The 22,257-nt window shown below is 47.5% G+C and overlaps 1 protein-coding gene across 5 annotated transcripts in view; it reads left to right on the forward strand.

The window, feature by feature from the left end:
• GRIK3 (glutamate ionotropic receptor kainate type subunit 3) overlaps nt 1-22,257 on the forward strand; it is a 224,901-nt gene that overhangs the window by 124,490 nt on the left and 78,154 nt on the right. For all 5 annotated transcript variants that reach the window (XR_007770854.1, XM_050932089.1, XM_050932091.1 and 2 more), the window contains 4 exons: nt 1,992-2,045; nt 8,626-8,799; nt 15,541-15,684; nt 21,812-21,919. Coding sequence is in view for 4 of the 5 variants with exons in the window: in XM_050932089.1 (XP_050788046.1) it covers nt 1,992-2,045; nt 8,626-8,799; nt 15,541-15,684; nt 21,812-21,919 (480 nt within the window). In the remaining variant the exon portion in view is untranslated. The remainder of the gene's footprint in view (nt 1-1,991; nt 2,046-8,625; nt 8,800-15,540; nt 15,685-21,811; nt 21,920-22,257) is intronic.

A 22,257-nucleotide genomic window follows, 5' to 3' on the forward strand; every position in this document is an offset into this window, starting at 1 on the left:
TTACAATCACATGTGTTCTCTGAACTCCCACCTCCTCCTTGGCAGCTGTCTGTGACTGGACTGCTGAACTCTTGTTCTGCACACAGCTCCCACTCTTCTCCTCCTGGTGTTTGTTGATAACCTCTCTGCTGTTCTGTGGGTTGTTTTTTCTTTATTTCTTTATAAAAGCAGAGGTATTTTCTGCCTTCAGACTCATGCATCACACCAGCATCTGATGGCAGGATTGAGCCCCAGCACATTAACATTTGCCATCATGGATGACTCAGAGAATTACAGCCTCATTGCTTCGGGGTTGAAATTTTCTGCTGAGACCAGAGACCTGATTATTTTTGCATTAATAGAATCATGTTTTTTAAAGACATCCAGGTCAAGGAAAGGAATTAAGGGAAAACTTTGGATTCTGGGTTTCTAGGCCCTGCGATCTGGATTGGCCCATCCTCTCCATGTTCCCTAATCCCCTGCTTCTTTTCAAACTGTCATTCTCTTCCTCTGAGCTAAACTCTGCCCTAGTAATTGTAGCAGAACCAAACAGAAAGCAGAGAGAAGCAAACATCCTCTGAGGTCAAAACCCCAAACCTCCCTTCTGTCTGAAAACATTTCCAGGAGGATTCCTTTCCTAGATACACTAGGGCTGTGCCCTGTTGCAAGGGGAATGGATTTGGTAATTTACTCCAGGCTCCAGGTCCAAAAGAGTCAGTGATATGTATCGTAGAATTATTCATTCAGTCTAGTTTTATTAATATCCATCCCGGCAATGATGTGTGGAAGTCAGCGTTTACATGGACTCCTGCTTCTTGGTCTACCCTGATCCCTTTTGCATCTCACAGATTAGTTGTAGAAGGAAACACTAAAATATTGCATCCATTAACTGGACATTGCTTTACAGCCTGTGCTTCAAAGATGCTGACATGCTATTTCCCTCTGACTAAAGCAGCTAAGGCAGCTATGAAAAAAAATAGCTATTTGTTTCTCTGGGTATCTGCAGCTCCTGCTTCCTGCCAGAAACTGTCTTGCCCTCCATTCCATCCAACTATTAAGATCTACTACAATGCTTCTTGGAAATAGTAAACATTGCCCTGGGTGCCAGATTTTGCTCTGACTATTTCTGGAGCAGTCCTTTCAGCCCATCAAGCAGTTTTAAATGTATACTAATGGATTTAACTTCATTGATAGAATAATACAGAACGGCTGAGTGACTTCCCTCCATTCTCTTCCCCCCCCCCCCCGGACTTTTTCTGACTCCTGAAATATTTCTAATTAGAGTCCCAAATGCTAATTATAATCCTCCGTTGATTATGTTCAGAAAAAAAGGGCACAGTCATTTTAAAAAATGAGTTGTATGAACGTGGTAGGCACTAAAGACCCACGCTAGCAGCAACAGATGGAAATACACAGCAGTGCCAACACAAATTTAAGGAATAAAAAGCTTCACACTTCACTTTTTAAGATCAACACAAGGCAGCATTACTCTGGTGGTGGGCTGTTTGTCTGCCTAGGTTTCTCTAATGTTGCCCATCACCATGGTATCTGGAGGACCTGCCTCAGGAAGTAAACACAGCCATATCTTTCTCCCTTTGTCCCAGCCAGGCCAGCAGCAGTCAGCTGATTGTCAGTGTTGGGATTTCACGTGGTATAGGACGTGTGGGGATGCCCAGGTGGTGTAGTAAAATCTCTGGATTTTTCTCACTGCTGGAGCACCACGCCCCACTGAAGTCAATGGGATCTGAATGTGCCCAGTACCTGTTTAAAACAGGCCACAAGGGTCATAGGCCTTGATTCAGCCAGGCATGTAAGCATATGCTTATGTCCCAGGAACTTAAAGTTAAGCACATGCTTAAGCACTTTGCTGAATCAGTCCAGAATCCAAATGTGTTTCCTGTTTCATCTCTCTCTGCATGTATCAACCCTTCAGGTGTTTTTCTTTCATGGTTTCTTCTAGACAGTTTTACCATACATCTTGCTAACTCTCCTTTCCCCATACTCTTCTTCAGGCCATGGCAATGGGCATGATGACGGAATACTACCACTTCATCTTCACTACTCTGGTAAAGTATCAGATCAGTGCAACTCCTTTTACTGTCCCCCTCACCGGGCTGGAATGTGAGCGCGTGCCGCGTGTAGTCAGCGAGCTGTAGGGAATGCTTTTTTCTGGGTGTGTCAGACAGCTCCAGGACCCTGGAGGGGCAGAGTGGACCTGTATTAACAGAACGGTGACTAGGAGGTTTTACTTAGCTTTGGTCTAAAGTCATTTATTTTTTCATTTAAACCGGCCTTCTCACTGAAGCGTCATGGAGCTGTTCATGTTAACAGACACGCTGATTCTCCTCTCATGTACGCTGCTTTTCACCCGTGTAACTGCATTTACTTCTCTGGAGTTACTCCACATATACACAAGTGGCGGCAAGAAGAAACTCAGGCCCGCACTATTTATTCAACTTCTCTTCCTCCCGTAACTTTGATCTCGGTGCGTCTGCTCACACACTGAAAGCTGAGCATGTGCACAAGGGCATTAGCCATTGTGGATGGGATTTGTGGGTGCTGAAATTCAATAGGTGTTGGGAACCTCTCTGCCTGACGCTCTTTTGAGAACTGCAGCCTAACCCTCCTTGCTCTGGTAGATATTTTGACACGGCAGGTTTATTTTGCATGAGAAGAATTCAGCTTGAAATGATCTTCAGTCTCATTAAACATGGGCTAGTTCCCCTCTGACTCCAGGAGGCATTTTTCTTGGCATGTGTTTGTTTGCTTGTTTTAATATAGGGTGTTATTGTCTGGGACTCTCCTGAATTTGGCATGATGCTAAAAAAACCTCATGTATCTTTCCTTTCAGGAAAGAAACATAATAAACTAACCCTTAAAATTTGCAAAACTTATTTTTCAAATATAAAAGACATTTTAATTACTCCTACTGCCATTATCTATTCCAGGCAGCTTTAAGCAGTTCCCAGATAACCTCCTATTAATCAGTCCCAGCTCAGCCTATAGTACATCTCATTTATAGGTAAAGCCTGGAGGTGGGGGAAAATGATAATAAATTAATAAATAAGCAATCACAATTAATGCCACTTTCCTGAAATAACAGTTATACATGGGAAAGACGTTTTAATCTATTATTCCTGAAGGCAATGTTTTCCTAGCTTACAATGCACATTCTCCATCTTCGACCGCACTAGACCCATGGGGTGCTAATGAATTAGTCTATAATGTTATAGGGAATGGTTCTGAAAGGTCCCTAGTCAGTGCTGAGTGCACCATATCAACATTTGGCTGGAAAGCGTCACCATTTTGCCGAACAGCAAAGCTGAGTTCAATATGTCGGGCCCCCTCTTGAGCTTTCTTCTAACAGACATGGGAGCTGGCAAGATGCCCCACGAAGCTGTTGTCTGGTGTCAAGCATAGCCCCTGCTTCCACTGGAGTTAGGGTTTGATCCTGCGAGGTGCTCAGCACCCTCAGCTCCGGTTGGGGTCAGCGGGACTTGGCACCTCTAGAAGTGGTTCCGCAGCTTGTAGGATTGTGCAGCACCCGTACAAAGAGACGTCTCCCTAACGCAGCTGTTTGAGGGTAGTTAAGGAAAGTTGGGGACTCAAACTATTGAGTGTCCTTAGAATCTGTGCAGAGTTCAGAGTGAAAGAACGTGCACAGGGAAGCATCTCAGGTAGGCGCATATGCCAGCAGAGGAGCTAGAATAAAGGGGAAGAGGGCTGATGTTCTGCTGCTTACTCCACTCATCCAGCTGAGCTCAAGATCTCCACTGCTCTGAAGAGGGCTAAGGCTTAACGCTGATGCAATCTGATTGCTGGAAGAATGAGGAAAATGAAAACTGTTCCCCGGGGGTCGAGCAATAGACTAATAAACCCATAGTCTGAGATAAAGATGATCTTACCCATCCAAACTCCACTGCGATTAAACATCCACACCCTGAGTTCAGTCACCTGGCATCATTTATGAGAAGACACTCTAGTCTGATTTTTCAGCCTGCTCTTTAACTGGATCTCTGGTTTTTTACCTAAAATGTTGCAGGTGAAAAATTGATAATGCAGTTCTTTGTGAGCGTGATTAGTGACTGGAACTGTAAACATCTATATGGCATCAGCTGTGCACTTTGAGGGTGCAAAATAGGAGGCTAGCATTTAAAAATAAAATCAGGCCCTAAAGGCTTATTAAGGCCCAATAGCTGCAACGATTCCCAGTTCTTCTACTGAGTGTGTGGTCATAGAGGTCTGGAATTCACTGGTTTCATCACACATTGATTATGATTCTGCATTTGGGGCTGTTGTCAGCTGTTCCATAAATTACAAATTCTAGAAGCAAGGAGAGTGAGCCATCAGAGTCATTCATAGGGTCAGCCTGTGACTTCACCAAAAACCACATTTGCATGGCGAAGCTGGTTCCTGTTGGGTGTCAGGAGAGATAAGTGTCCCGCCACTAAGATGCACAAAGGCATAAATATCCCAAGTCCTTGCTTCCTCATTGAGAGATTCCCTGTCGTCTCCTGGATGAATCCCCTTAAGGAGTCGCCAAGCTTATTCCTAAACTCGCTGCATGCTTGGGCAAAGCTTCCTTACCAGGCAGAGTTCTGGCCTCACTAACTCTTCCCAGAGCTGCCCTTGAACAGCCGATGAAATCCCAGCAAATTGCTACACGTGCTATTAACATTGCCCAGTAATTTCCCAGACTGCGTCTGTGTGTTTGCAGTATGCTGCCTGTATGGGCACACTGGCCAATACAGGAAACATGATGGTCTGTTCTTTAACTCACCCTTGGGCAGAATGGAATTGTGTGGCTGAAGTGGCATATTGCATGGACTATCTCTCTCCTGCATTGAGCGTGTACCCAGTGATCCTTGCCTCATTGCACAAGCAATCTGGGCCAGATGACTCACACAGGGACTGCCAGAGACTATCAGACAGAAAAACAAGACTTCACCAGCAGGGGATCGATTAACGGTTAAAATATAACCCAACTTTTCAAAATCCCTTCTGGGAACAATAAATGTATCCCCATCCTTATCGCTTCAGCCCCTGTGAGCCATAGCAGGGAAACCTTGTTACTACCCAGAGTAACAAAGCATTGCCAGAAAAGAAGGCACTGGCCTGTGTGGGTGGACACTGAGGCTGGGATTAATAGGGTGGAAATTCCCCATGAACAGCCATTCACTCCACGTTCCAGAAATGCTCTCTCCTTAGACAGCCCCTGTCACCACAGCAATAAAGGAGGGTTTACGAGGAGAAATGACAACAACAGTCTCTCCCTTCCCAGCTGGAAGCTTGCTGAGTTCCTCGGGATCCCTGTGTTTGCATGGGCGCGTTGTGTACGTGTGCAGGGGACAGGGTACGTGAAGAAACTGTTGAAGGTGAAGAAATGAGTCTTGTCTCTAGGCCTGAGAGTGGCTTTATCCCAGGTGTTTGTTCTTTCTCAGGGCGGTGATCTCCGTAGCCTGGGGACATCTGGTCCCCTGCACCCATGAGTATCCCCCATTGCTGTAGAGTTGCACCATTGTGTGGGATTGTAGCTGTCATGGAGGGAGAGGCACCCACAGGCAGCTAGAGCACTTCCCATGGAGGCCTTTGTAGGTCAGGAGACACACTCTCAGCTGGACTATGGACTCAGCAGGGAGCTCTCTAAGCGGCTTAGGTGAACCCCCTGCTGCAGTAGCAGCTGGCCCTGGAGCAGGTCGGACCACGTGTTTGTGGGAAGCAGCGGGCGCTGCTCTGCTGGGACACAGAGCAAGAGTTAATCTGTGACTTGGCTACTTCCTTTGACAAACTCTTCCATTTGATTTGGTGAGGAAACCCGCTGGGCACAGACGTGCTGTGTCCCAGAGCTGAAGGGGGTATATTATGCTAGGTGGGATCAAGGTGCGTGGAGTTTACATAGAGCAGACACTGCCATCTTCCCTAAATACTGCAATGGGCATTGCATGTGAATACTGTGTGTACGCATAAATAACACAGCAGAGAATGACTGACTGGGATGGAGATGAACATACTTCCCAAATTCCAGCCTAGTGTCAAAATCATCCCCAGTTTGCACTTTGGGTTTTTGACAGTGAACAAAGAACAAATGCCTGTTGGGGGCAGCCAGACTGTTCATCTAATCTAGTAGGGTTTTGTAAATACCTAAATCAACACACCTTGCACATGTTCCGCAGAGCTAGGGACTTCGCCTCTTGTGATTGCAAAGTTCCCTGCCTTCCACACAACTTGGGAGTCCTCTTGTACTGTTGAAGACTATTTACATAGGGCGACCAGATAGCAAGTGTGAAAAATCAGGGCAGGCAGGGGGGGTAATAGATGCCTATATAAGACAAAGCCCCAAATATCAGGACTGTCCCTATAAAATCAGGACCTCTGGTCACCCTATATTTACATCAGTGTAGCTGACTCCTCTCAAGGTCAGGGGTCATTTGCATGTGCCCTGCCCCCCGTTAGCCTTCTCTCGAAGGCCCTTTGAGAATTCCAGTGCAGTCAATCTTGTGGCTAATAGCACCCCCACCTGGGGACGGTTTAGTAACAGAAATGATTCAAACAAGCCTTATGGTTCTTAATAACCAAAATGGTTCAAACAATCCCCCGAGAGACCCCAGAGGGAACCCCATACCTGTAACACAAAAGTTCATGCCCAGCCCTGGTTTAGTCGGCCACACACCGAGCTCTTCCTCTGACCCAGGGTGCTGCTTCACCCTACTGCTCTCTGCAAGGAGGCCCTGGGCCCCACCGAGGCGTGCCTCTTCAGTAGGCAGGGTTGGCTGGCCTCAGCCCTGCAGCCCTCAGGGACGAGCTGCCCTGGGGCAGTCAGTACTAAAGAAAGTGTCATTTTCCATAAGGGAAGGAATCCCGCGGCATTTTAACTTCCCAACAGGGATCCTTTTCACGACTCACATTTCACCCCAGGTCTGGTTCCCGACAGGTTGAGCAGTGTGGCACATCACTGTGGTAGTTAAACACTGACTTTGAGGCGGCGGTATCAGGGTAAAATTGAATCCGGCAGGGACGCCAATGGATTTGTATTGCAGTAGCACCAGGAGCCTGAGCCCTGTCCCAGGACCCTGTTGTGCAAGGTGCTGTACAACAGGAACAAAGAGACAAGTCCCAACCCCAAGGACTGTACAATCCATGACTGGGACAATTCATTTTGGGGTGTTTTTCATCACGTTTTGTGGGGTTTTTTAGTTAATCTAGTTTAATTTCTAAACAATGTCCTTTTGAAACAAAAAGTCAAAACAGAAACTCAGCACTTCCTCGGATTTGGCCCAGGAGAATGTATTGCATGCAAACTACTTCTTTTTTTATTGCTTCTCATCTGTTTTAGAGAATGAATCAGCAGAGAGATGGTAGGAATGGGATGATCTGGGATTACAAAATCAATAACAGTTGCAGAAACTGTTCAAAATAAAATATAGTTAAAGTGACTCGTTAAGCAGATTATTCCAGGACCGAAGCTCCCTTCTGATTGCCATTCTCTGCCGCACTCGTTCACGATCCCCTCATTTGTGAGCTCCCAGGAAACCTTGTTCAGCTTCATCATCCAGGCAGCTTCCAGTCCCCTTGGGTGAGCTGTTCTTGTTTTTTGCCGAGCTGAACAGCTGTGGTGTGTGCCTGGCATGTCTCAGATCCAAAACCCATTCAGATTTGTTTCTGAGGTTTGAGCTCCAGACCTCCCTGTACTGAAGTTAATATTCAGATGTGGCAGAGCCAAGAGATGCATTAAGGAAGTGGGCTAACAAAGGACTGCAAATACCCTCTCTCTCCCTGCCTGCCAAGTGACAGCTTTGGGCAGGTTGCCACTGGAGCTAAGACTGCCTGGCTTCTCTGGCTCTCTCCCTTTCTATCGTATAAAGGGCACACTCATTCATTTTCAGACTGTGTACACTGGTCCTAATGTCAAGAAATTCATCTTAGCTCCTCTTCTATAGTGATCTGCAAATTGACATTCCAAATTTGGAGTTATTCTGTCATCCAAGGTACCATCCAGGACTCAGCACTCAAAGCAAATTCTCCAGGAAAAATCTTAGGGAACTTTCATAGGATTAAACTCAAATGCAGAAACAATGTATCTTAAGACCTCATTCTGCAGGGTGTAGTGACCAGGTAACAGGGCGAGGGTTGGATGAAATTTTTCAGTCAATGTTTTTCACTGAATAATTCAAATTTAGGTCAACCAAAACATTTTGCAAAATCTTATTGAATTTGCCAAATAACAAAAAGGAAACATTTCATTTCAATATTTTGAAAAAAAAAAACCAACATTTTTCAGTTCAAAACAATTTAATCTTTTGATTTAAAAAAAAACCTTGAAAACTGGACATTTCATTTTGGGTTGAACAAAACATTTTGTTGTTATTTTTCGTTGTTTGTCTTGTGTGTTTAGATTGTGATGTGTTGGAAAGGAGATTGGCTTTTCCTAGATGTATGTAGCACCATGGGGCCCTGATTCCGTTTGGTACTATCATAATATGATATGGATGGAGCTCTATACCCTGCATTCAGTACAGCAGCACTTTGTATCCTACTTTCTGTGAATCCTGAACTCTCCAGCTTAGTACAAAGACACCACATTAAACAGAGGAAATGAGACAAATAGAAGAAGTCACAAAATGTTAAAATCGATTTCTCTCTTTTAAGGATCTTTATGCACTAGACCTGGAGCCATACCGCTACTCTGGAGTGAACCTGACCGGCTTCCGGATCCTCAACGTGGAGAACCCTCATGTGTCTGCCATCACTGAGAAATGGTCCATGGAGCGGCTGCAGGCTGCACACAGGGCGGAGTCGGGCCTGCTCGATGGGGTCATGAAGGTACGACGGTCACTTTAAAATCCCTTTGGCATGTGGGTGTGTTGTCTCTACCCTGACACAAATGCCACTCCAGTTATAGAAAACTGTGGAAATGTTGAGAAAGTTGTTCCTTTTTTGTTTTTAATTCTGACATTTGGAAACATTTTGACCAGCTGTAATTGTTTTATTGGTATTGTGATTATTTCTTGTCAATAACAGCAATTCTTTGCCTTTCTTTAGCATGCAGAGGCTCCAGCGGGTGCTGTACAAACATACAATAAAAGATTCATTGGGACACATCTCAGCCAGCTTGTCCCAAGACACCCCATCCCAGGGATCCTTCCTCCTGTACTTAGTTGCCCTCTCTTATAATTGCCTTTTAAATACAACAAAGCTCCCATAGTTTAACCTCTTCAGTCCCAGTACTACACCACTCTTATTACAGTCCCTCTGTGTTGGCCAGCATGCGCAGCTTCCATGCAGCTATCTGACTTGTCTTAATGGTGCAGCTCCCTGTCATGTCTCCTCCACAAAATCTGGATGCATGTAGACTGATTAGAAGCTGTTAGTTCAGGCTGTTGCGTGGCTGGGCCATGCAGTGACCACGACTAGGTGCAGTGTAAACCTCACACAGTGTGTGCTGGGAATGCGAGGCAGAGGACGGTAGCTGTTTCTTTAATCAGATAGATACTGTATTCCTTGTTGGAACACGCCTGGATTTCTCTGCGCTGGCCTGATGCACAGTGCTTGCTGAACTGGAAAGGTACCTGATGCATGTGCTACAAACCCAGGCTGAGGAGGGAACTCTCTTCTCATTGCACTGCACAAGTTGTGTTTTAGGTTGGGGCAGGCAGGTGCCGCAAGGCTGACCGCCCATGAGCACCCTGCTCCTGAGAACAGGCACTGGGAATTGGGAATGCGCATGCTGTTCAATGTGAGACACCTCACCAGGGACGCGTCTGCCACTGTGACAAGCTCTTGCATGGAACTCACCAGAGGGTTAGACTGGATTCAAGACAGCGGTGTGATATTTCACAGGACACAATCCTGCAAGATGCTGAATGCCTCCTGGGAGGTTTGCAAGCACCACTGCCTTCCACAGACTTCACTGGGAGCTCAGGACCTGGCAGGATAAGGCCTGCAGTTTGGAGCGAGTGATGTGGAGAATGGGAGCAGAGTTGACACGCTTGTGTTGGGAGCTAGGGTTCCCTGCAGCCCTGGAATGCTGCTGCTGTTGGTAGCAGCTCTGCTCCCAATAGTTACTACTGGGAGGATGCCTCACCCTGCATAAGTGCTGCCTGGCTTCCTTCTGGCCTGCCTCTTCTCACCTACCACGATCCCCGGCTAAAAGGCTCCCAAATTTTCACCAGTGTATTAGCATCCTTTCCTCCTTGAAGTGCCTCCCTCCTGTCACTGAGGGTTACTTCTGAGTGGAGGCTTCCACCATTGTCCTTCTGCCTTTGGTCCATAGCAAGCAATGCCCCCAACTGGACGCATTCTGGGCTTCCAACTCCTCTGGGGCCCCAAGACTCCAGAAGGATTAGAAGGTGCCTTATTCACAGTGTGCATTTCGGGAAGGTGCTACTCGTTAGGGACGGGCAAGCAGAAAAGGAAGTGCTCCGGTGTTCCAAGGGACGCCCAGAGATGGCTCATTTCATAGCTTGGGTCTTATTACTCAGTACGTACATCAAGGAGGGGTGAGAAAAACTGGGAGAGACTCCGATTTCTGCATCTGGAGCCCTCAAGGGGAGTGACAGTGAGAAAAAGGCAGTTTGGGAAATCCCCCTGGAGTGCCCTGTTGATGTCTGCTCAGGGTGTCAGAGAGAAGTAGTCGGCCAGGTCAGATCAGACGTCTGGTGGCTGCTTTGGAGGATTTCCCAACACTCGAGGGAAGGATGTATTAGGACCAGGCCTTAATTTCTGACCATAAGGAGTCTGCTTCCTTAGCCCCATCCCCAGAGTGCCGCATCTCCTCGTGAGAAACTTCTCTCTCTCTCTGCACCTCAGGAGCCAAGCACCTGGGGCAACAGTGGAGCCCGCAGCCTGGCGGCTGGCAGAAATAAGGACAGCAGCAGCACTTGTACCATTGCAGCAAGACAGTTGGAAATAACCAGAGGCACTGGCGTGACCTTCCCCCGCCCCAATATGGCTTATTTATCTTCTGCTCTGCCTGTCACATATGGGGCATTATGATAAAATGCTACTCTGCAGTGTTGCCCGCACGCTGGCTGATTTCCAGCCTCTCTCCTTGCCAGCAAGGACTGAACCAGCATTCTGTGTGCTTTCAAATAATTTTTTTAGAAAGCCTCCTTCCAGCAGAGCTGAAAGTTTCTCTCTGCAGCTAAGAGCAGCATCATTCTAACATCAGACATCTCTGCCCAAGACATCGGAACCCTCCCTTCCCCCACCTCCTGCATCGTTAGCACTTACTAAACCGAGAAATGACCCAGACACACATGAGAATTCTCTCCCTTTTTATGTCTTCTGGTCAATGCCAAACATCAAAACAGTGGGCCAGGCTTTTAGAAGTGGGGACCCCAAGCTCTGGAAGCAAACAGGGCAACTGTGAGTAATGTTACTCTGTCTCCATATGTGTGAGATTTGAAAGAGGACCCTGCAAAAATAATTCCCTCTATTCCAGGAGTTTGCTGGTTCTGGTTCTCTTCCCTGTGTGAAGCAGGAGCTCAGCCTGCATGATCATAATTGTCTCTTCTGGTCTTAGACTCTGGGAATTGCTCTCCAGTGAAAAATGTCTCTCTCTTGCAGCTGAAATTTTCCTTGTAGCGGGCTCTCCCCCTGTTTCCTGTATTTCTTTGCTGACTTTTTTTTGAGTCTTTCCCCTTCTTCCAACACTTCTCCCAAAATATCTTCTAAATTATTTTATTTCTATATGCGGCACGTACCCCTAGCTTTGCATGACCCCGGGGAGAGACTATTGCACTGAATGCATGACAAGACCTCAGTTATGTGGGCACTAAGATTTGGTTGTTTACCACCTCTTCTCCATAACAAGGTCACAAAGCTCTCTGACCTCCGGTTTTAGGGTCCTTCCTCCCTACCAAATATGACCCCCCAGAATACTAGCATGGGGATTTAAGAGCTTCCTCTTTGTTTTAAACAATCTTTAGATTATGCAATGGGTACACTATCTTCCATGCATCTGACGAAGTGGGTATTCACCCACGAAAGCTCATGCTCCAAAATGTCTGTTAGTCTATAAGGTACCACAGGATTCTTTGCTGCTTTTATCTTCCATAGCTACCTGAGCATACTGGGGCATGCTGCACTTTGCTCAAATGCACACTGAGTCTCTGCAATAGTGGATAAGAACAGAAGCTGTTTTAGGAGCACGCAGAGGCCATGAGTTTAACGAGCCAGTCCTGTCTGAATTGCTGTTCACCCGACCTTCATGCTTCAGAATCATGTCCTTCCAGCCTCTCCTCCAGCAGCTAAGTCAGGTGTCTTTCATATTCAATCCCTTCTCTGGTAGCTTATTAAAGGCTGCGTGCTGCCTGACTTCCTTATACTCCCAAATACAGTTTGGATGGTGGGGCTGACTTTCAGCTATGCCTTAATTTTCTCACTGAATTTGCATCATCAGAGGTACATGGGGTAGCGTTCGGATGCTGAACTCCCAGCCCTGGATTTGTGGGTATAACCCATAAGAGGCATGAAACTCTGAGTACAGGCACTATTTGCAGGTGGAAAACCATGACTGCAAAATCCGAGGCTAGCACTGAACCCCCCGTTCCGGCCCTTTGCTTTCGAAACACCCCTCACCTTTGTGGGGAGTTTATCCCCAGCCACCCTGGCTCTGCCTTTCTAATTTTGGGAACCTCTACCACGGCACCTGGAGGCTCACTCCTCTCCTATGAGAACAAAGCCAAGATCCCTTAATCCTTTCTTGGAACGTAGGTTCTTTACCACTGGTGACCTTTTGGTTAGCTTACACTGCGCTCTCCATGCTAGTGTGGTTTGTGGACTGGACTGCCCAAGAGGGTTCCACATGAGAATTCCTGGCTAATGCACATTAGCTGTAGGTATCTGTGAACTCACTCTGCCCGCTCGGGGTAGAACATTGTGCTGTCTCCTACTCCTCTCCAGTATTCCAGCACAGTGCAATAGAACAGAAAGGCAGCCTGGCCTAGTGGGGAGGGCACCAGCTTTCTTCCCAGCTCTGCCAGGGATCTACAGTGGGACCTTGGCCAACTTTCTTTCCTGATCTGTGGCTATGTTTCTCTCCTGCCCTATGCCTCTCTTGTCTGTTTAGCTCTTGGAGATAGGGCCTGTCTCTCCCTATGTGTCTGTAGAGTGTCTAACACAATGGATTCTCAACTGCTGCCCGTACACGCCACTGTAAAACAAATAATAATTACACGCCGTCTGTGTGCTTAAATGTGTCCCAGTATCCCGTCCCTTAGCGCTGCAAAGTTATGCCAGCAGGATGTAGGCCAGGCTCCTGCTCTTCACGCATGGGAGGAATAAGGTCATGGGAGTGATTGCCAAGCTGGGACAGAGCATTTTCTCTACTGTTAGATATTTGCTCTGTATTTTGCCATATTGTTTGATTTTTTACAACTGCAGCTACTATTCTTGGGTCTTTGGCATCCACTTTTGTGGAACCAGCGAGGAATGTGTTTTTCACTAGTGGGATTTTCCCCTATCCCTCTTTTAGAAGTGGAAAAAAACGGCACTTTGTCAGTATCTGGAGGTGGGGTGCAGTGTCGCAAAGCTATTCCAAACCACACCCCATACCCCCCCACTCGCTGTCACATTGTACAGCAATAGCCCCGGCCCCCACTGCCTGAAATTTCCCAGTGTCATCATGGATATTTCATGGAAGGAGGACTGTCAAGCATTGCCACCTGGGTGAAGATTTCACAGTACCAGTGCCCAAGAAAAACTACCAGGGTTGTGGGGGAATTTTTTTACTCAGAGTCCAATTCCTCGCCTTTGCTTTTGTTTTCTCATGAGGGCAGCTCTGACTTCTCTGTGGTGTTTAATGGTTCCAACAGTGACTAAGAGTCGGGAGAACAGAGTTCTGCACTTGACTTGCTGCATGACCTTGATCACTTAACTTTTCTGTTCCTCATTTTTCCCATCTATAAAATGACATGTAGACAGTACAGTGGCAGATGCAGTTGAGATACCTAAAAAAGACATATGTATAGAGATGGCATTCTCGTAGTCTGTGATTTACAGAGATGACTATGGCCTTTTAATGTAACCTAACACATATTGGCAAAAACCTCCTGTTCTGAAGAATTTCTTTGTTGTGTACATATTTACCCATTTAGAAAATGAAAAGAACAACAAAGCCACAAGTTCTGCCCCAAAAGCAAACCTATTTGCTGTACTGTAGCTGTAGCTATTTCAAAGTTCTGTTGAAGTCTGAAATTTCAGCCTGAGAAGACATATTTTCTGTCCTGATGGGAAAGCCTGTTAGGGTTAGGAGTGGTTGAAATTTTTTCTGCCCTTTTTTAAGAGGTTTCACAAAAAATGATTTTAAACCAAAGTTTTTAATTTTTGACAACTTTTTTAGTTTTTAAATTAGGGGGGAAATTCCCTTTACAACCAGTTATTATTACTGTGGGTTTTTTAACCCCGGTGGAGGAAAGAATAAAAAGGTGTGAGGAGGTGGGTTTTCGTCCACAATTTTGAAACAAAAACATAAAAACGTGGAGTCGGATTTTCCCCCACCAAACTGAAATGAAAAATTTCAAAACAAAAAATGTTATCCAGAAACTTTTTACCCAAATCCAGAAATAATTCAGGAATAATTCCAAATGAAAAAATCTCCTCCCTTCTCTGACCCTCCCTCCGCACAGAGTCATGAAACATTACTTGTTTTAGATCAGCTCTTCTTTGGATAAAAAATGGGCTGTTCCAAATCTACCCCTCAGAGAGGAGTTGAGGACCTGCTTGTCTGGTTACAGTGTGGGTTTTTTTCAAGATACGCTATAGCTCAAACAGACATTATGGGCTTCACGAAGGAATCATGGAGCAAGGTTTCCCATGGCCTGAGTTATACAGGAGGTCAGACTAGGTGATCTGACCTTGAAACCTACGACTCTCTAGAAGTTCGTTGAGCACCATTGTAATGATGTAGCGAATACGGCTCTGCTCTGTTCCCTTTCAGTTCATGGGAGTTTTACAGTTGACTTCAATGGGAGCCGGATATGAGGCCTTTGATTACACTCATCTAGAGCTGAACAATTAGATCCCTCAATTAGCCAGGAGTCAGTGTGACTGTAGGTGTCCTTGCAGTGGTCAGCTGGTTCTTGCCTTGGGCTTTGGTTTTTATTTATCCAGCACCCTCCTCCCCCCGTTTTACCAGTGGTGCCAACTGTCCCATCAATCTGCTCTCCACTGAAACCGTTGCACCCAGGCCTTCCTCATAAACGTTCAGAGCCCTCTGCTGCTGGCAGCTGTGCGTGTGCTGGAGGCTGCCTGGCCTGCAGCTCCCAAACCGATCAGCAGTATCGGGCTGATCCACTGGCAGGATGCAACCCCTCAGTGCAGAAAGCCCTGCCCTCAGGGGAGCCGTGTGCAATTGTGTTTCAGACGCCAGGGAGGAAAGATGTCAGGATGCAAGTGAGAAGACAGAGGTGACCAGGGGAGAATTCAGAGAAGCTTCTGCAGCTTTGCATGAGATGGATCATGTGTTTTCCAAATGAACCTGGCACCAAATCACTCTGCTGCATTAGTGCCTTTTTGCTTTGGAACTGTTATCAACCCAAATGCTGTTCCCCTTTATTTTAGACAGATGCTGCCCTGTTGTATGACGCAGTTCACATCGTCTCAGTGTGCTACCAGCGAGCCCCACAGATGACTGTTAATTCCCTGCAGTGCCATCGACACAAAGCCTGGAGGTTCGGGGGCCGCTTTATGAATTTCATAAAAGAGGTAAAAGCTTCTTTCCTATTGATGCAAACCTTCCATTGGCAACGTGTGGGTGGGGAGCAGCTGTTCAGAGCCCAGAATTAGGAGCTGCACGGTGGCTAGACAACACACTTACGAGCACTACAGACAACCCTTGCAGAGATGGATGGGAGCAAGGACCCAGGAATCAGATTGTTTGTATGGCCCCTTTGAGACCAAATAAGATGCGCTTGAAAGTAAATGTGGTGATAGAACAGATTGTGCAGCTCTCATCTGATAAAGGCCAATAACCAGAGTCTTGAGATTGCTGGGCTAACCTGAATCCTGGTGAAACACCCCTCACTCTGGTGGAGAGACAGCAGGGCTAAACCTGACCACTCACAATGGTCCAGTAGATAGGATCCTGGACTGGGAACTTCTATTCCTAGCTCGGGTGTGACCCTGCGCTTGTACACTTTGCCTGTCTTGTCTCCAGCCACTGCTGTCACTGTTTGAATGTCCCCACACACATTGTCAGCCCCCTCTGAAGCTGGAGATGCCTGGTGCCTCATCCGTCAGGGGGCTAGAGGTGGGCTGCTTTGATCTGTGCATGTTGAGACCTGGTATAAAAAAAATCGCTGATGCAGCTGGTCAGTGTGTGAAAACTCCACTCCTAACCAGGAGCACAGCCAGAGCTCTTGGGTGCACTGGAATATTTTTACAGGAGGCATTTTAGAGCATTACCCCAAGTGTGTCTGTGAATGAGAGTCCAGGCCTGGACAGGGGCCTGTCAGTAGTCAATTGTAAAAGTGCATTTGTTGATCTAAAAACCAATATTTAACAAGAATTGCAACTCTCAGTGGTTTACACTCTTTGCAGGTGGTTGATCTTCACCCCTGTGCAAAAGGCTTGCACGAGGCTTATGCACCACTTACATCTCACTTACGTCCTCAAAATAGTTTCCATGGGGTCACAGCAAGACATGAGAAATGACCTAAAATCTCCAGTGCTGTTACAGACGCTCACCTGTGCCTGCTCTGGGCTGCTCTTCTTACAAGGCAGTCTCCTAGCAGAGCGAGAGCTGTCTGCCTTTTGCAGAAACTGTTGGTTGGTGTCCACAAAAAGCACTTGACACAGGCAAAACTGGCAGTGTCTTGTATCTCTGCCCGTGTGCTGATTGCCCAGTTTTGGCAGAGCAGTGGATTTAGTAAGATGGGAGTCCAAAAAGTGAAGTGAACTTCATTTACTCTGTTTTGTGTAATTATAAATTCCCTGGGTTCAGCCCACGCATGCAAACGGCAGCGGAACACTGGTGATTGCGAGCAGCAAGCTTACCAAATCACAGCACTGCAGGGAGGCTGGAACGAGACGTGGCCAGGAGAGCAGCCATGCAGGGCACGTTTCAGGGTGCTACTTTCTTACCAGGCCTGTCTTCTGCTTACTTGCTGTGTTTCGGCTCCTGCCTGCGTAATGTAGCTCACCTCCCTGGGAGACCATCCTAGCCTGAAAACACTTAACGAAGAGTGAGGGGTGAGCGGCAGTTCCCTAGTGCTGTGCCAAGGGCACGCTGTGGGCCTGCCATTAGATAGGTGCAAACACTCTTTGGGATTGCTTTGGGATTAAGGGCTGGAGTCTCATTTACACAAAGGCCTCTTTACACTGCTCTGGCTGCACCTTTTAACATGGGAGTAGTATAATCAGGCCTCAGTATTTTATGCTATTACTGCAGCCATGGAAGAAATTCTCTCTTTTTTTCCAAAGCTTTGCAATGGTTAAACTAAATTCTCTTCTTTCTGTGGCAGAAAAGTCAATTAAAAGATCATTATTGTTAATTTCTTTTTTGTATTGTGGTATTGCCTACGGGCCCATCAGGGTCCCCCTGTGCTAGGGCCTGTACACACACAGAGTGGGAGAAAGTCCCTGCCCTGAAGCATTTACAATCTAAGTAGACAAGACAGACCAAGGATGGGAGAAAGGAAAGATTATCCCCGTTTTACTGGGACATTGAACTGCCAGTTTGCAGGCTCTGAAAATCTTCTCTTCTCTCTCTCTGTTTGTTCTCTTCTGCAAGGAGCTGCTCCTGCCGGCTGCCAGAAGAGACTGTTGAATAATTTCATTTGTTGCCTCCTTTTGCAAATTACTCTGAGCCCTCCACTCCAGTGGCTGCCTGTTGTTCCTCTTACTGGCACTCTGTCAGCTACTTGCAGGGATAAGCTTCCTCCACTGCAGCCAAAACACATAATAACTGTGCTCTCTGAGTGCCGGAAAGGACAAAACAGCAAATGCAGAGGGATGTCCCACTGCAGAGACCAGGCTCCTTAGCCCCGTGTTCCTCACGGAGAGAATTGTGCCAATGTTTGTTCATGTCACACCAGCAAACACACACTGAGGCCTTGTCTTCAACAGGATTTTTTCAGAGCTGTGATTCGCCTGGGGCACAGCCTGGCTTGTTGTCACCTGTCAAGGGCATCCCGTCCTGTGTGGGAACTGTCGCCCTGAGAATGGCTGTGGGGTGGTTTGGGCTCCTCTCACTGCAGCAGCAGCCGAACAGGACACGGGGATGAGACTGGGCAGCTCAACATCCTGCTGAAGTAACAGAGGAAGCCAGGCAGGTCGCCTCGTTGGCTAGCAGGCTGCTATCACCTACCAGAGTCTCGTAGCGGAGCAGGAAGCCAGGACCAATGGGCAGGGCCGGCTCCAGCGTTTTTGCCTCCCCAAAACCAAAACAAAACAAAAAGCCGCGATCGGCGGCACTTTGGTGGCAACTCTACCGCCGTCCCTTCATTCTTCGGCGGCAATTCAGTGGCAGGTCCTTCCCTCCGAGAGGGACCAAGGGAGCCGCTGCCGAATTGCCGCCAAAGAGCAGGACATGCCGCCCCTTTCCGTTGGCCACCCGAAGCACCTGCTTGCTGCGCTGATGCCTGGAGCTTGACCTGCCAATGGGCGAAGCAGAGGGAGGTGAAGCCAATATTCCCTTGGCCTCCTTTCTCAGTGCCACCACACTGGACCTCCTCTAAGGGTCCAGAAATGGGGGGGCCTCCCAAGCACAGGGCATCCTGGAGCCAGCACCAACGAGAGATTTAATGCAAATGAGCTTCAGAACAACCTGCTCTGCAGAGGGCAGGAGAACCTGGTCATCGCTCTGGGGGGGGGAGGTGGGGAAAGCGGCTGAGCTGACCCTTCCTTGTCCATGTTTATTTTGGAAATGAGAAAGCAAAGGGGAGACAGACCCTCATGGGCGACAGGCAGGTGCTATGTCTCATCAAAGGGAGACGTGTCTCTGGGCTCAGGGGTAAAACAGACTGAGGAAGAGAGGGAGATGTGGGGGAACGCTGCCTACGGCTGCCAGGGAAAGGAGGGGAGCTCTTCTTGGCTCTAGCTGCCCCACCTGCGCTCCGTTTCCCTTGTGCCATTGCATTAATGTGACGTCTCCCTGCTCTGCCAGCTCTGTCAACTGCCTGCGGTGGGCTAAGCAGGAGAGTTAGAGCTCCAGCGAGAAGGTGACGCTCTCAATACACATCTATGTTTGTTTCCGACTCAGTACTTCAAACACTGTGTGTGGTCACTGGGTCCTGGAGAACTTCCCAGCTGTAGTTCCCACCTGCATGCTTAATTTGGCAGACTGAGTGCAGTGTCCCGAGCACCCAGGGCAATAGGCCTGTGAGGTGGGGGGCAGCCTTCCTTCAGGAATTAACCAGGCGTACGTATCCCAGGGGAGAGTGGAAGGGGGTTAATCTGGGAAGTCTGCCAGTCATCCTCCCAGCTTGTGCCACTTTCATCATAAGGGGATATTTCTGGCTCATCTCCCCCAGGGAGATACACTTGTTAGAGAATAGCAGGCTGCAGACGAACTCCGCGAGTGGAATGAGTCAACCCAGTAAAGCACGCTACCAGTCTGGCATTTCGGAAAGGGAACAGGGAAATACCAGCCTAAAGTTCAGAGCGTGGCAAGCATACTTCACTTGGTGTGTATGGGAGGATGGTATCCGGGTGTCCTGCATTCAGGGAAATGTCACAAGAAACAGCAGAAAAATTGCCCCTTGTGTCCTTAGACGTTCCAGGGCCAGCACTGCACACTGTGGTGACATTAATCACCACTTAGCCTACAGAAGCACCAGCCATTCTTCAGACCTCTCTTGCCCCTAAAACCAGGGAGGTTCATTTCTGCGCTGCTGTTTATTAAAATACCAGGAGAGTCGCTCTGAGACAGAATGGCAGTGCCAATATAATTGCACTTTTCATCAAAGTGGGATTGGCTCCAGATCCGTTTGCAGATCTCCCTTCCCCACCATGCCGGGCTATTCCTCCACCCCAGAATGGGGCTGCAGTTCAAGAGATCTGCGTGCCCATGGGGCCAGTTCAAACTCTTAAGCATGTGCTCACATGCTTTGCTGAACAGGGATGGACTTAAGAACTGGGGCCGAGAAGTTCAGAGACTGACCTCCCAAGGTCAAAGAATCTGAAAAGTTATTTATGTTTCTTTTTTAAAAGAAGAAATAAGCAGTTTGTGGGAAGCAGCGGGAGGGTTTTGTTGCTGTTGGGTTTTGTAATGGTGTTATTGAATGATTCATTTGGCTGGTGCCACCGTCAGCAGGTCTCAGAGAAAAACATGTTAAAATGGTCTGAGCACAGGACTGGAAGCCAGGAGCAACTGAGGTCTAATTAGGGTGACCAGGCAGCAAATGTGAAAAATCGGGACGGGGTGGTGGGTAATAGGAGCCTATATAAGAGAGAGACCCAAAACTCGGGACTGTCCCTATAAAATCAGGACATCTGGTCACCCTAGGTCTAATTTCCACCCTGGACTAGTCACTGAGGCCTGGGGAACACTTCTGTCATTTTCACTTCATTCATCTGAAGAAGTGAGGTTTTTACCCATGAAAGTTTATACCCAAATAAATCTGTTCGTCTTTAAGGTGCCACCGGACTCCTCGTTGTTTTTATACAATGATTGGGCAGAGCTAGGCACCGAAACTGAGATTCACAAAAGCCAGCAGGCTAAGCTGAAGCCAGCCAGTGGGAGAGGGGTGCGAAGTGCCACCTCTCTCCCAGATCAGGGCCTGTCCAGGTGGCAGGGAATGCTAGCTCTGCTTGCGATTCTCAGCCAGGACACTGCTTTGGAGTTAGGGTCCCAATGCCATTTTAGCATGAAGCCCAGGACAAGCGGGGAGAAGGACAGCAACCTCCCTCATAACAGTCAACCCGGTGGTTAGGGCACTCACCTGGGAGAAGGGAGATCCCTGGGCCCTGTTCAAGGCCTACCTCCCCCATCTGAAGGGGGAGAAAGATTTGAGCAGGGATCTGCCTCCTTTCAGGTGAGAGCTGTGGGATATTCTGATGGGGGAGTCCTGCAGTCTCTCCTGTTGAAGATGTTGCACTGTGGATAAATAATGAGCTATTGAAGCAGGGAGACTGGATCCTGGATCTCCCTGTGCTGGGCGAGTGCTGAAACCGCCAGGCTCTGCAGCTGTTCTCTGGCCCAAGCAACCCTTGAAGGGAGAGACGTGCTTCTGGAATTTTTACTGCAAAAACTGAAGCATGGAGCGCTTTGAGATGCCTGCCTGGTTTCAGCTGGAGTTTTATGCATCGCAGTGGCCCCAGCCCTGGAACTTAGGTGCCCAGCTCCTTCTGAGCATTCAGCCCCAAACTTCCAAGCACTGAGCAGGTCTTCACCTCTTTGTGCTTCGCTTTCCCCATCTGAAAAACAGAGGTGAAAATACTTAGCACTTTTCAACTCCAAAGCAACTTGCAAAGGGTAAATAAACATTGGACTACCTCGGCACAGAGGCAGGTGAGGGGGATTTGTTTGTGTTTGAGTGGCGTTGTCCTACGCTGAAAGATGCCCCCCCCCCAGACATTATCAGAGCTGCAAAGACACGAGCAGAAACAGCTAGTTTTGCACCGACCCAGCATGCCAGGGACACGTCCTGAGATCGATGTTGTACACAAAAGGTGCAAATGTAAATCAGGGCAAGGAATATAATAGAATTTATGGAATGCGCCAGCCCGTGCTGCAGCGTGAGCAATGATGGAGGTGATTATTAATTAATCATGCTAGTCGGGGAGAGAGTATCAGTGTAAGGAGTAATTAAAATGAAGCACTGTACAGCTGTAGCAAACGATGATTTATGAAGCCGAGTAACTGCTGTGCGGACTTCTCTCCCTTCCACAGGCCCAATGGGAAGGATTAACTGGGCGTATTGTCTTCAACAAAACCAGTGGATTAAGGACAGATTTTGACTTGGACATCATCAGCCTCAAAGAAGATGGTCTGGAAAAGGTCAGTAAAGTTTGTCCTTCCTGCTAGCTAAAGAGCGTATGAAACCTTCAAAAGATCCACTCAGGCAATTGGAAAATGATGCATCAACCTCATAGCTCCTATATCTGCCTATTTGACGTAAGGATATTTGCTGCCTTGGAATTGCTCTGCTCCTGTTTCCTGACGTACACACACACACACACTCATTCACACACCTGAACCTGAAGCCCTCAGTCCAAGTTGTCACAATTAGTTGCCATGTAAGATTGTTGTGGTAACACACATGGGAAATGGTGGAACCACAGAAGCAGAAGAAATTTCCTGAGCAGTCAGGAGCCTGGATGTTTTTTTTCCATGCC

This window comes from Gopherus flavomarginatus, chromosome 22, assembly GCF_025201925.1.
Source record: "Gopherus flavomarginatus isolate rGopFla2 chromosome 22, rGopFla2.mat.asm, whole genome shotgun sequence".
Lineage (NCBI taxonomy): Eukaryota > Metazoa > Chordata > Testudines > Testudinidae > Gopherus > Gopherus flavomarginatus.